Below are 15,214 nucleotides of genomic sequence, written 5' to 3' on the forward strand. Positions count from 1 at the left end.
ATCTATCTATATAAACCCACCATAACCTTGGATCCCTGCACAATTCAAGCATCACTTGTACGTTCAAGTAATCCATCTACCTCTCTGCCAAGATGTGGAAAAGCATCATCAATCACCCAAATCATCACTACTCTCTCATGTTTTACTTCATCACGATCCTCCTCCTCATCATCATCTCCTGTTGCTGTCCATATGTCTCATGTTATTCCAATGCCTCTACCACTTTATCTTCACCAAGATTTTTATGCCTCCCTCACCAGCGCTCTGCTTTGTTGCAGTTTAAACAAGAGTTTGCATTTCAAAAACCCAACTTCACTTCTTATCGTCGTTTCTGTTCCATATATCCATATTCTTTTTACAGCAATATCTTCGAGTCTTATCCAAAAATGAAGTTTTGGAAGGCAGAAAAGGATTGCTGTTCGTGGGATGGTATTACTTGCGACTTCAAAACTGGCCAAGTAGTAGGCCTGGACTTGGCTAACAGCTGGCTTCAAGGACCTTTGCATTCCAACAGCAGCCTCTTTAAGTTGCGTCAACTTCAAGAGATCAACCTTTCCTTCAACAACTTCAGTTTCAGCCTCATCCCTTCTGAGTTTGGCCAGCTTTCCAGGTTAATAAATCTCAACCTCTCTTTCTCTATGTTTTCTGGGCATATCCCATCTGAAATCTCATTTCTTACCAATTTGGATTCTCTTGATCTCTCTTCTTTTAAGCGTTATGATGAAACTACTCTTTTACATCTCAGAAAAATAGACTTTACAAAAATCATCCAAAATATGACAAATTTAAGTCAACTTCACCTGCTCCAAGTTGACATTTCATCATCAATACCTGAATCCTTGGCAAATTTAACTTCTTTGACATCTCTCGGACTTGGTGGATGTGGATTACATGGCAAGTTCCCGGAGAATGTCTTTGTCCTTCCTAACATATATTTCATCTATCTACCATGTAACCATCTTCTATCTGGATCCCTTCCGCAATTAATTGAACCTTCTAACTCTCTGAGGTGGTTGGTTCTTGACAACACAAATTTCTCGGGGAAATTGCCACAAACATTTGGCTACCTTAAGTCCTTGAATAGATTGGCTCTTTGGAATTGTAATTTTGTAGGGCCTATTCCTTCTTCAATTGGGAACCTTTCTGAGCTAACGTTTCTTCAGCTTTCATTGAACCACTTCAAAGGTCATGAACTTCCATCTACATTGGGAAACCTTGCAAAACTTACTGCTCTAGCCCTTGATTCTTGTGAGCTTAGTGGTGAAATACCCCTTTCACTTGGAAACCTCACACAATTAGTATATTTTAGTCTCTCAAATAATGGTTTCAGCGGTCCAATCCAAGCTAATTCACTTGGAAACCTCACACAACTAGAATATTTTAGTCTCTCAAATAATGGTTTCAGCGGTCCAATCCCAGCTAATTCACTTGGAAACCTCAAACAGTTGCAATATTTAAATCTTTCATATAATAGTTTTAGTGGTCAAATTCCTTCATCACTTGGAAACCTCACAGTGCTTAAAGGTTTAGATCTTTCATTTAACAACTTGGGTGAAACCATTCCTTCATTTTTGTTTATGTTGTCTTCTTTGAAAGTGTTGTATCTGCGTAACAATCAGTTTAGAGGCTCCCTATCTATCCAAAATATCTCTTCTTCCCAACTAGAGGTTTTGGATTTGGGAGAGAACAAATTAAATGGACAAATTCCTCAGTCGATGTTCAAATTGGTAAACCTGGTAACAATTTCCCTTCCCTTCAACGACTTAAGTGGCACAGTTGAGTTAAGCAACTTCTCGAAACTGGTCAACCTCCAAGTACTATCGCTTTCATGGAATCATCTATCTATCACAAACTTGAGTACAACTGAACTTCCAAAGTTTCAACAGTTAGCTTTGGGCTCATGCAATATAAGTGAATTTCCAGATTTCCTTAAGAACCAAGATCAATTAGAGTATCTAGATCTTTCTTTTAATAGAATTGAAGATCAAATTCCAAATTGGTTATGGGGTGCCAGAGGGAAAATGAAATTGGACTTCCTGGTATTGCAAAGCAACAAGTTGCATGGATCACTTATTGTTCCACCATCGTCCATATCCTATGTTGACTTCTCATTCAATAATATTAGTGGAAGAATTCATCCATCATTTCAAAAGTGGAGTAATCTTAAGGTCCTTGACATCTCTAATAACCACTTTGGCGGAACTGTTCCGGGATGGTTGTGCAACTTTAGTAGGTCTCTAGAGGCGTTGAATCTGAAAAGGAACAATTTTGAAGGGAGTCTACACCAGATGTTCACATGTGGAGGCATGCATAATTTGAAGTCTCTAGACCTCAGCCATAATCAGTTTCAAGGTCAGCTTCCACATTCTTTGGTTAACTGTAGTGAGCTACAAATTTTAAATCTTGGACACAACATGATAAGTGACACATTCCCTTTTTGGTTACAAAGTTTGCCAGAGTTGCGAGTCTTGGTGTTACGTTCGAACAAATTTTATGGTCCAATATGGGATCCAAATAAACTTTCGGGTTTTGTAAAGTTGAGATTTTTGGATCTAGCTTTTAATAATTTTAATGGAAGTTTACCATCAGGATATTTTAGAAACTGGGGTGGCATGGCGGTTAAAGATATTAATCATAAGAACCCATTCTTCACATATTTGAGAGTTTCTTCATCCAAATATTTCACTGTGTTTTACTATATTCCCCTTGTGATCAAGGGAGTAGAAATGGTGGACGGAAAGATCTCAAGTGCCTTCACATCCATTGACCTCTCAAATAACAAATTTGACGGAGAAATTCCTACTAGCATAGGAGATATGAAGGCTTTAGTTGTGCTCAACCTATCCAGCAACAGATTCACAGGAACCATCCCATCATCTATTGGAAATATGAAGGAGCTTGAATCGTTGGATCTTTCAAACAACAGGTTGTTTGGTAGCATTCCTCAACAGTTGACAAATCTCTCATTTCTTGCACATTTAAACCTCTCTCGAAATCAACTCACTGGCCCGATACCAAAAGGCGGACAGTTGGATACATTTTCAAGTTCATCTTTTGAGGAAAATCCAGGATTATGCGGTTCCCAAATATTGTCGACGAAATGTGATGCCAAGGAGACACCAATTTCTGACCAAACCAAAGATGTAGAATCAGAGGATGGTTTTACTTGGAAACCGGTAGTAATGGGATATGGATGTGGACTAATGGTTGGATTTATCATCGGATATGCCACCCTCCTTCAACAAGGCCCAACTGCTCTTTTTTGGACAAGCTTCATAGGAAGATATATCTATGCACGCTGGTGAATTTGGAGCATAACAGAGATGTAATTGTTGACGGTAATTTTTTTTTTTTTTTTTAAATTCTTTTATGTGTTTCTCATGTGTTCTGAATAATAATTACATAAGGAAAGATCATGTAATTAAATTCAATTGCTACTAATTGCTATTTTACTCAATTCAACAGCAAGAATCACCACAAAACTGCAGAGGAAATGAGAATCTTCAAAGTAGTCATTGACAACTGGGCCAATGTTGGATGACAAACACTTGGTCAAGCTGCTGAATATATATATATGTGTGTGTGTGTGTGTGTGTGTGTGTGTGTTATGTTTTCGTTATTTTGATTTTCCATTTTCATCTTTTGTCATACTTGTTCCATACAGTAAAATGATACATATATTAGTGGTTGAATTATATAATCATTTTCCATATTTATGTTTTTTATTAGTTCTTTTTTTATATCAGCTATTGAGACTAGGGAATTTGGTCACACGATTTTGTTATGATCAGGGAACATAGTCTTTGTTAGACTTCCTTCTTTATGCGTTGAAATTCATAGGCCAATTTCTTTAAACATGCGCTTGAACCTCCATTTAATGAAATCCCAAAGGAGCGTGTTAGCAACAAAGATGAATCTAAGCTCTATCAATGAACAATTGAGTAAACCTGGCATTTTACTTGAGCCTGTTTGGGCAAACATCCATGACATATTTGCTTAAGTAAATATTCCAGCTGATGGTGAATAACTCCTTTAAATTCCCAATACCACATGTTAACAAAAAGGTAATGAGTATGTAAGGCAGCCACTTTGTTATTACTGATAATAACATTGCTTCGTACATGCTTGACAACTTAATATGTAGCGTAATATTCTATTCCGTGGTTAATATATTGCAATATATGTTCCTTCACATACTTTTTTATAATTTAAATTTGATTTTGGTGTTTTACCAACTAGCAGCAGAGAGGACAGTTGCAATGCCGGACGGCTGATGAACAATTTGCGAGGCAAATGCAGGCAAGATTTTTATGTGAATATTAGAGACAACCCAAAACTACGACATGATAAATAAATAGGATTTTTATGAATATTAGGTTTTTTATGCCACAATAAGCCTGTTTTCTTCTACTCTAAGTTCTAAGTTCGATGAGGCCTAGGTGAAATCCTCTCTTTCAAAATGTTCATATGCTTTCATGCTTCAAGTTTTTATAACGAACGAATTTGATTCTCAGGGCCCTTTGCGGCTTTCTCCAATTATATGGTTATGAAATTGATTTAACCAATCAATTGGAAGTCTGCAATTCCATCAAACAATCATGAGTACAAAACCTAAACAAAATTTGGAAACCACAATTATAGAATAAATAAATAATTACAAAAAAAAAAAAAACATATATATAAGTATTTGAAGCATTTTCCAGGAAAATACAGAGTTTTTCTATTCCTTTCTCTTTAGGTTCTTCTCTAAGTTTTCTTTCTTCCTCATTCACCTCATCTCCAAACTTGCACAGGGGCTGGGGATTAGGCACAATCCAAAAGGTGGATTTTGAATAAGACTTCAAAAGCCCTTTTGCAATCTTTTTTTCTAACTTATGTACTCCATTATCGAGTCTAAACCCTGGCACCACGTAGGGTTCCATAGACAAGTAGTATATTGAATTTTTCCTGCAATTTAAAGGTTTTGTAGATGATACAGACATTGCAGATCGGTTTCCACTTAAATACCGAATCCACTCTCCGAGATTTTCTACACTTTCCCATTTTGGTGTTCAATAATCTAGCTTGAACACATAAAAATGGATGGTTTTGGCAGGTGGTAAGTCGAGAATAACTTGCACCACAAGCAAAACATCATCCAATGATTCCACCGAGTAGTATACCTTTCCAACTAAATTTTCGGAAATCTCTCGTACTATATGCTCTACGTTATACAAGGATGAAACTTTGAAGGGAAGAGTACTACTTTCAATGTCCCAAATTTCAACCAAGCCTCCATTGATCAATGCATAGAGCTTATCCTTATGGCATACTATATCTTCGTAGAATCATTTCGAATGTTCACTAAATTGAGTCCATGTACCATTATTTTTATAGATTAATAGCCTATTTGACCATGAATCTATAACTCTAGATCTGCTTTCGGTACTTGATGGCTTTGGAAGGATTAGATTTTCCTTTTAATGGGAAAATAGTTTTAAGCGGTGGGAGTTGAATTTGAACTCTAGAAAAAGGATCAAAGAAAGTAAGTTTTGAAGTAATTTGATCATAAAAAAACCAACCGACCACATGAAGATACAACCAAATTTTTGGACTTGTGATAATCCCCTGTGAACACGTTCATGATCATGTATCACTTTGTCTTTTCAAGACTATAATAGAAGCATGAATACATATTGATTTCTGGGTTTCTAGGACAAATGAGACATGAAGTTTTAGGTATATAGGAGTTTAAGGTCTTGTACCATGAAGAAGAAACTCCTTTCAAGCAGATGAAATAGGGGTAATCGAGTTTTTTGAAGATTGATTGAAGGAGATTGGCTTGAAGATCCAACCAATTAATTGAGTTTTCTGAAACTGAGAAGAGTATATATATACTAGTATGGCTTTGAAAGGCTCGATAGTTTATTCACATATTGATGGAAGTATTTACATATAGAATCACATATGTATATCTTGATTACATTAAAAAAAAAAAAAAGGTAATTAGGTAAAGAAAAAAAAAAAAAAGCAGTGTATATATCAAAATACATCTTTATCAATAACTAGGTACATCTAGGATGTGCTGCAATGCAATTGGAGAGTTTGTGTTTTGGTATAAATAATCGAGTTGAATTAGTCAAATCATTTTTTTTTTAACATAATAATAATAAACAAAATGAGGGAATTCATATTAAAAAAAAGGTATTGTATTATTATATCTAATATAGTGTTTGGTGGTACAAGGGTATTCTAATATCCCTACGCTTTTTTTAATCCGCCCCATGTCGTATTAGTGATACACTTGATTTTCTTTGTATTACTTAATACGAAATAGATCGAACCCTAATGCGAAGACAAAGCGCAAAGAAGAACATGCCTGCTCATGAGAAGGAACTCCATTGGCATCATCCAATCTGCAGAGGTAAGCCTAACACCTGAATTTTTATTTCGTAACACCTGAATTTTTGTTTCCTTTGTCCTATCCAAATTGTTCAATTTTGTATTTATCCTTTCCAATATGTTCAAATTTTTTTTTACCAACAGTTAGATTTGTTTTGCAGAAGTTTATCTTCAATTTGTGTCCAACCCTTTCTCAAAGAAGCATCGATTATCTCTTCTCATTTGCACATGTCAGTGTTAGCCATTATTTCCTCTTTTCTCAACTCTCTTCTTACATTTGTAGAGATTGCTCTACTTGTTTTGTGTTTTGTGTTTTTTTTTCTTTCCCTTGCATTTCTCTTATTACACACATAAGGAAAGTTTTGATCATCTCCCATTTTGAATGATGTTATCTTTGTTATTGTTCAATGTTCTATGTAATTATTACTTTACACCTAGTTGTACATTATATTTGTCAGGACCCGTCCAGAATTCCTTCCCCGGAACCCTAGACAGCCCTGATCCCAGGGAAACCCTACCGAACCCTCCAACGGAAAATCCGACAGAGCCTCCCCTAAGGGATTTACTTACCACAATTTACCTGCACTGAAAACACACTTCTAAAATTATCCCCTTATTCCTCCCACAGTACTACAAATCGATTCCACAAATTGCAGCACTTAAAAAAATAAATACAGTAATCCAGTGCAAAATAAATACAACAAGAGTGAAAGAAATATTACAACTGCAATAAAAGAATAACAGGGTACTGCCGAACTAAAACAGCGAGGAAGATCAAGTCCGCTCCGAGTGAACACCGACAACCTGGTACCTAGAGGAACGGAATTTAAGAGTGTGAGATGCTAATCATCTCAGTGAGCGACCCTACTACTATACCATATAATATCACAGTAATAAGTATAAATAATAATTATTTGGAAATAATATTTTCTCTCAAAACCCTTACAATTCTCTCAGTTGGAAAGGTTCCCCTTTTAAAACAATTTCACAAAACCCTTTATCCATATTCCCCGAAAACCAAGACATCAATTAAATACCAGAAGCGGTAACAATTATATTTTTAATTCCAATTCAGTTTCCAAACATTTTATTTTTAAAACACAGTTCTGAAAATCATTTGATGCACCCACTATATACCAGTGGCGCCAACAGTACCCAGCGTCCCAAGGTACCGCCAGACAGGAGGTTATAGAAAGAAACCGGCATACGGTCGCGTGGCGTCCCACTGCGCCGCTGCTAACCTGGTGTCCCGGCCAAAGGGGGGTGGCCGCCCTCTCCGATGGCATGCACAGGACACCCTCATAATATCAACCGCGCGCTACTCACACCCACCTGCGCGCTAATCACAACCGTGTGCACACTAACCATATCACATATACCATATCACATAATCAGAACACCAGTACGTGCACGGTGCATCTAAAAATTATAAAATCCACAATTTAAATTATAAAACAAATTTCACATTTTTCATAAACATAGCGGGCATAATCCATCCGCTTGAACCGGGAAATTCTCCACAATTTCCTTATAATTAATACCATAAATTCCATGATTTTCAAATCCACCAACTCCCAAATCCATCAATTCAAATATCCACATTTTTTCCAAGCATAAATAATTTCTCGAAATATCATAATCAAATCCCATAATATTTTATGGGCATATTTCATAAAAATTGAAATCACCAACATAACCAAATATTTGCCTTGAAATATTTGAAAATCAAATCGTGCCCAATTTACCATTAAAACCACACCAATTTCAAAATCCTCAAAACCATAAAATAATTCCACACGGCATAAATTTGTAGAATTCGCATTTTCTTAAATCCAATAAATTCATAAATAATTCTACAATAAATCCAATAAATATTTGGCACATAGAAATTAAATTCCAAATATTTAATTCACACATAATATATTCATCAATTAAATTCCCCAAAATTAATTTGAAAGTGGGTCACTCACCTGGAGCACGCAATTAACCCATGATCCACTACGGGATCAATTCTACGACTCACCGGTGCTCCTAGAACAAAATTCACAGACAGTCAAATAAATTAATATTTTATTCGGGTAAATAATACCCCGTACCCGGGGGGTCAAAACACAAACGATAACTAAAATTTACGAATCATATACCGAATCGAAGCTCGAGTGATGCTAATCACAGATCCGGTCTTAATTTTCGATGATCGTACCCGACGGGGTCGGAATTTTATCGGGAAGCTTTTCGGGTTTCAGCTTTGCAATTCTCCCAAACCGTCGCGAATTGGTGGAAACGGAAGTCGGATTTGGGTTCAGGAGGTCGAACACTACGGACTGGAGCTGGCCGGAATTTTCGGGGTACTCGCCGGAACAGTAATTTCCGGCAGGCCGCCACGTCACCGGCAACCGTCGCCGGAACAGTAATTTCCGATGGTGGCCGTTTGCTGTGAAATTTTGCAGATTTGTAGATCGTGAGGAGAGCAATCCAACGGGACCGACGGTGAGCAAAACGGAGGTCGGACGGCGGAGAAATCACCGTTTGAAGATTTTCGACCCCTCGCCGGAAAACGCTCCGATCCCGGCGCGTCGGTGGTCCGATGGCCGTGATTTTTGGTGGGTAGGCCGGACTTGAGGAGAGGATGCTGGGTGTATGGCGCGTGTACTGTATATCGGCCGGAATAGTGCCGATTCGCGGTGGCCGGCGGTGGAGGGGAAAAATCGCCGCCAAACTTCGGACGTTCGATCCGGGCGCGTCCGGCGGCCGTTCGCCGTGAAATTTGGAGGTTTTGCCGGAAATGAGGTGGGCAAGCTTTCTGTCCGGCGCATGTACAGTAACTCGGCAGGAACAGTGGCAAAATCCGATGGCCGGCGGTGGCTCTCTCTCTCTCTCTTTCTCTCTCCTCTCTCTCTTTCTCTCTCTTCTTTCTCTTTCTCTCTCTTCCCCGAGAGTTTTTCAAAATTAAAACCCTGCATGACACTGTTCATGCCACGTGGACCACTCAGAAGCTGACACGTGGCATTTCACTGTTCACGACCCAAAAACATTAAAATAATACAGTATCCGATAAACTTCAAACGTCCATAACTTTTTAACCGGATGTCCGTTTTGAGCGTGCCGCTAGTCTGTGAACTCGTATCGACGAGCACTTCACAACCATGCATGAGTCAAAGCTCAATTCCCCATAAACAAAAAGTCAACTCCGGCACCCCTTGGACAGTTTGGACCGCAACTTGTTTCATCCATAACTTTCAAACCGTAGCTCCGTTTTCGACGTGCTACCAGTCTACGAACTCGTGGCATCGTGCACTTCGCCACGGTACCCTGGTCAACTCGAAATTCCCACCGAGTCAAAAAGTCAACTTTTGACCCCTTTGGTCAACGGTCAACCTCGGTCAACGTGCACGAATTCCGGTGCGATTCGGGACGGGGTGTTACAATATTCTTATTCATATCTACAACCATGTTTCTTATGTGTGTGCTAGAAGTAAATATGAATATGGTTGAGTCTTGTGACTGCATTACATTTTTAGCAAGATTATCCTGTGCAGATAACCCCTTTACACTTTCATTGAATCTGGAACTGTTTACACTTCCTCATGAAATAGCATTATAGGGTTAACTGGAATATAATATTCAGCTTTTGTATTGCAAGAAATACAATTAATAGTTGCATTATCAGGATCCATCCAAGATCCCTCATTGGAACCTTAGACAAGTCCTGATCCCAGGAAAATCCTACCGGACCTTCTAATGGAAAATCCGACAGAACCTCCCCTAAGTATTGAACTTACCACAAATTCCCTGCACTGAAAAAAAACACTTCTATACATATCGCCTTATTCCTCCACCTTACTACAATTTAATTCCACAATAATCAGCACTTCCATAAATTAAACAAGGAACTAATGCAGTATTTAATAAAATATATCCAATACAGTATACAGAGCATCATAGGGTACAATTAAGTATGAAAGTTATACAATAAATGATGGAAAGAAATATTACAATAGATATAAATGAAAAGAAAGAGAACTCCTCGAAATACGATAGCAACGAAGGTCAAGCTCACTCCAGACGAACATATACCAATCCTTGCACCAAGGGGAACGGATTTAAAAATGTGAGATGCTAATCATTTCAGTGAGTGACCCTATCTACTATACAACTATAATAGTAACGATAGTCATAGTACACTTGAATAATTAAGAATAAATAAGTAAATAAATAATAATTAATTGAAAATAATATTTTCTCTCAAAATCCTCACCATTCACTCCGTTGGAAAAGTTTTCCTTTTAAAATATTTTCGCAAAACCCAATCTTTTATGCCTCAAAAATCAAGGAATAATTAATTTAATAAATAATTAAATAATCCAAATACGAATAAAATACAATAAAATAATTTAAAATACTTACAAAAAAAATATAACATAAAAGTAAAATTCAATATATAATTCGTAAAATTTGATTTAATAAATCAAAATAAACATTGCCAAAAATATAATTTAAATAATTACAAACAATCATGTAAATTAAGTGGTAAAAAATATTATAAAATTCATTTTGAAATATTCAACCAATCTATATAATAAAAATATGGTAAGATGAATTTTAAAAACATTGATTTAAAATAAGTAACATAAAATATGAATAAATACATTTTAGAAAATACTAATTGGAAATAGGTGATAAAACAAGTTAAATACATTTAATTCAAATACGACTTTAAAATTTTAGGATTTGAAATTTATATCTGAAAAATAATACTTGACGCACCACACTATATAAAACTTGCCTGCCCTTGGTCCAATGGCAACTCACGGGAGATATTACGATTTGCGTGCTCATCCACATATACATTATAGAACACCAGTACTGTATGAATGCATCTAAAACAAATAACCATACTATTTTAAATATAATAATTTTTCCAAAACTCACCATGGGAATTATATCACTTTTCAAATTCATATTTCCACATTTTTCTTTAATGCCACCAGCATAAATCCATCGATATTATATAATTTTTCCCAAATCATAAAATTCACTAGATAATATTTCAAGTGCAAAAATATATATTTTGAAAGCACCATAACTTAAACCAATATTTTTCTTGAAATCTTTAAAATGAAATCATGCCAAAAATAATATTAAAACCACATGAAATTCATATATTCTTAAAATAATACAAACGCATTTGTTATGCATTATAAAATCAACATCAAACTCAACAATAATTAATTAAAAACCTTAAACCATAATTTCTTTAAAATCCCAAATACATTTTTGGCAACAACACATATATTAAAACCATCATAAATCGGCATTGTAAACTTAAATGGAAATTTCTTCAAATATTAAACATATATTAAAATTCACATGAAAGCATTTCTAATTACACAATATTCCAATAATAAAATCTAACAATTATTAACAAAATCCCATATCCATAAAATTCTTGGAATCAAAATATTTCTTGATGCACAAATAATTATAATTCATTCAATTTTTGCATCAAAATTCCAAATATAAATTTACTAAATATTCAACACATAAAACATATTCTTCAAATAACCAATTAACACAAAACATAAAACAAATATATTTTAACATCCCAAAATAATTTTGAAGGTGGGTCACTCACCTCGAGCATGCAATTAAACCAAAATCTTCCATAGGATCAATTCTACAATTCACATGTGTTCCTAAAACATTGGCAACACACAAACCGATTAAGTTAATATTTTAATCGGATAAATTATACACGGTTATTTGGAGGATTTAACACAAACGTTAACCAAAATTTGTGAGTAATATACCGAAATGAAGCTTATGGAACGAGGATCACGGATTGAGGCTTACCTCCTGGAGATCGGACCTGTGGTGGCCAAAATCTCGTCGAAAATCTCTCGGAATTCAAGTCCTTGATTCTCTCAACCCGTCACAAATTGGAGGAAAGCGACCTCATATTTGGGTTTAGAGAGGTCGAATTAGTGGGGAAGGATAGGTGGGGTGATCGGAAACTCACCGAAATTAGGCTTTCTAGTGAGCCACCGTGATCACCGGAATCTGCCACCTCCTACGGCATGTCCGGTGGCCATTGGCCGTGAAATTTGGTGAAGTGGTAGATCTGGTGATGGTTAACTCAACGGGACCAATGGTGAGGCAAACAGAAGTTTGGTTTGGGAGATATCGACTAGAGAAGGAAATCGACCACTCATCGAAAAATTCCTCAATCCGGGCACGTCACAAGCGATCTGGCCGTGATTTTTGGCTGGCTGATTGGTTTTCAAGTGGGCTTCAAGCTGGAGTGATGCGTGTGGCTTAGAAATAACCGAACAATGATCAACCGTGGTTGCCGGTGGTGGTGGCTTCTCTCCCTCCCTCTCTCTCTTTCTCTCTCTCTCTCTCTCTCTCCCCTCCCCTCTTTCTCTCTCTTCCCCCCGGCCCACATGTATTTTGGCCAAAATAAAACCCACCCATGGGTGACACTGTTCACTCATGGGATTGTCTAAAGACACAACACGTGGCACATACTGTTCACTCAAGTCAAAATATATTAAAATATTACGCCTTTCGAAAAACTTTGCAGGTCCATAACTTTCAAACCACATGTCCAAATTACGCATGCCACTATTCTGTGAACTCGTATCGATGAGTACTTCACAATCATGCATGAGTCAAAGCTCAATTTTACAAAATAGAAAGTCAACTCGGGCACCCTTGGACAGTTTGGACCTCAACTTTTTTTGCTCATAACTTTCAAATTGTAACTCTGTTTTCGACGTGCTACTAGTCTACGGACTCGAGTCGATGTGTACTATGTGGCCTTAGCTATAACATCCCGTCCTGAAATACATCAGAAATTTTCACGTTAACTAAGGGTTGACCAATTTTGACCGTTGACCAAATGGGTCAAAATGTTGACTTTTTGCTTCTAAGGGAATTTTTCATTGACCAAGGTACCATTGCGAAGTACGCATCAATCCAAGTCCGTAAACTAGTAGCACGCTTAAATCAGACCTACGGTTGGAAAGTTATAGGTATATAAAGTTGTGACTATGTTTTCCAAGACTGGTTTTACTAGGTAGCAAAATATTTGAGGGAGTCCTTAAAGTTGCGCCATGTGTCACCACTTGAAAGTTGCCATGTATAGAGAGCCACGTGTCACGATGGAAAACTGTGTCAGGACCCGTCTAAAATTCCTTACCGGAACCCTAGATAAGCCCAGATCCCAGGGAAACCCTACCGGACCTTCCAATGGAAAATCCGGCAGAATCTCCCTTAAGGGTTGGACTTACCACAATTTTTCTGCATTGAAAACACACTTCTATATACACCATCTTATTCCTCCTACCTTGCTACAATTTATTACCACAAATTTTCAGGACTTCAAATAAATAACAGGCAACCAGTGCATAATTAAATAAATAAACGTTCAAATAGTATACAGAGTGTTATCAGTACAATTGAATATGAAATTAAACACAATATAGGATAAAAATAAATAATACAAGATAGAAAGGAAAGGAAAAGCCTCTTGGACTTTCAGCAATGAACCAAGACGTCGAGTTCACCCTCAAACAATCAACATCGACTAACATGGCCTAAGGGAACGGAATTTAAAAATATGAGATGCTAATCATCTCAGTGAGTAACCCAATTTACTATACAATAATAATAATAATAAAAAGGTAAATAACTTAGTTAATTGATTAATAGGAAATAAGTAAATAAATAATAGGTAGTTAAAAATAATATTTTCTCTCAAAACCCTTACAATTCACTCAGTTGGAAAAGTTTCCTTTTTAAAACATTTTCGCAAAACCCAACATTTTATGCCCCAAAAATCTAGAAAATATTTAATTAATAATTTGCAAATAAAAGACAATAAATTAATAATCCAAAAATTTTAGTGAGAAATAATTATAAAAAAATATGCCTAATGACAAATATTAAATTGGGAATAAAGTATTGTAAAAAATTAATACGAAAACACAATAAAATTTACATTAACAAAAATGATCCAAAAAATATTTAAATAAATAAAATAAAACCAAATAATTAATAATAGATCTCAATTTAAAATGCCAAAACAATTTAATTTATAAAACACTATTAGAAAACATTTTAATTTAAATAAAATTCTAAAATATTGTATGATTAAAATCACGTCGTGAAAACCATTTGATACACTCACTATATACCAGTAGTACCAACAGTACCCAGCGTCCCAAGCACCACCAGATAGAAGGTTAAAGAGAGAAACTGGCATACGGTTATGTGGCGTTCCACAGTGCCGCTGCAAACAGGCATCCCGGCCATGGAGGGGCGGCCTACCCTCATCCGATGGCAACCACATAATCACCTGTGCGCCACTCATACCCACCTGCACACTCAGCACATCCACATGCTTGCTAATCATATCCATGCATAAAGAACACCAGTATGTGTATGATGCATCTAAAACAAATAACCATATTATTTTAAAAATAACGATTTTTCCAAAACTCACCTTGGGAATCATACCATTTTCCAAATTCACAATCCCACATTTTTTCTTTAATATCTCCAGCATAAATCCACCAATAATATATACAAATAATTTTTCCCAAATCATAAAATCAATCAAATAATATTTCAAGGACATAATTATATAATTTGAGAGTACCAAACTTAAACCAATCTTTTTTTCTTGAAATCTTTAAAATCAAATCATGCCAAAAATATTATTAAAACCACATGAAATTCATATATTCTTAAAATAATGTAAATGCATTTGTTATGCATTATAAAATCAACATCAAACTCAACAATAATTAATTAAAAACCTTAAACCATA

At 36.1% G+C, this 15,214-nt stretch overlaps 1 protein-coding gene across 1 annotated transcript; it reads left to right on the forward strand.

Annotated features, from left to right (window-relative positions):
* On the forward strand, positions 1–3,712 carry LOC107408868 (receptor like protein 22-like). Its single transcript, XM_016016295.4, has 2 exons — positions 1–3,338; positions 3,466–3,712. Exon 1 carries the CDS (start codon positions 93–95, stop codon positions 3,303–3,305), a length of 3,213 nt encoding a protein of 1,070 aa, XP_015871781.3. The 5' UTR covers positions 1–92; the 3' UTR covers positions 3,306–3,338; positions 3,466–3,712.
* Positions 3,713–15,214: the final 11,502 nt, after the last annotated feature.

The sequence above is a fragment of the Ziziphus jujuba genome, chromosome 3 (assembly GCF_031755915.1).
Source record: "Ziziphus jujuba cultivar Dongzao chromosome 3, ASM3175591v1".
Taxonomy (NCBI): Eukaryota; Viridiplantae; Streptophyta; class Magnoliopsida; order Rosales; family Rhamnaceae; genus Ziziphus; species Ziziphus jujuba.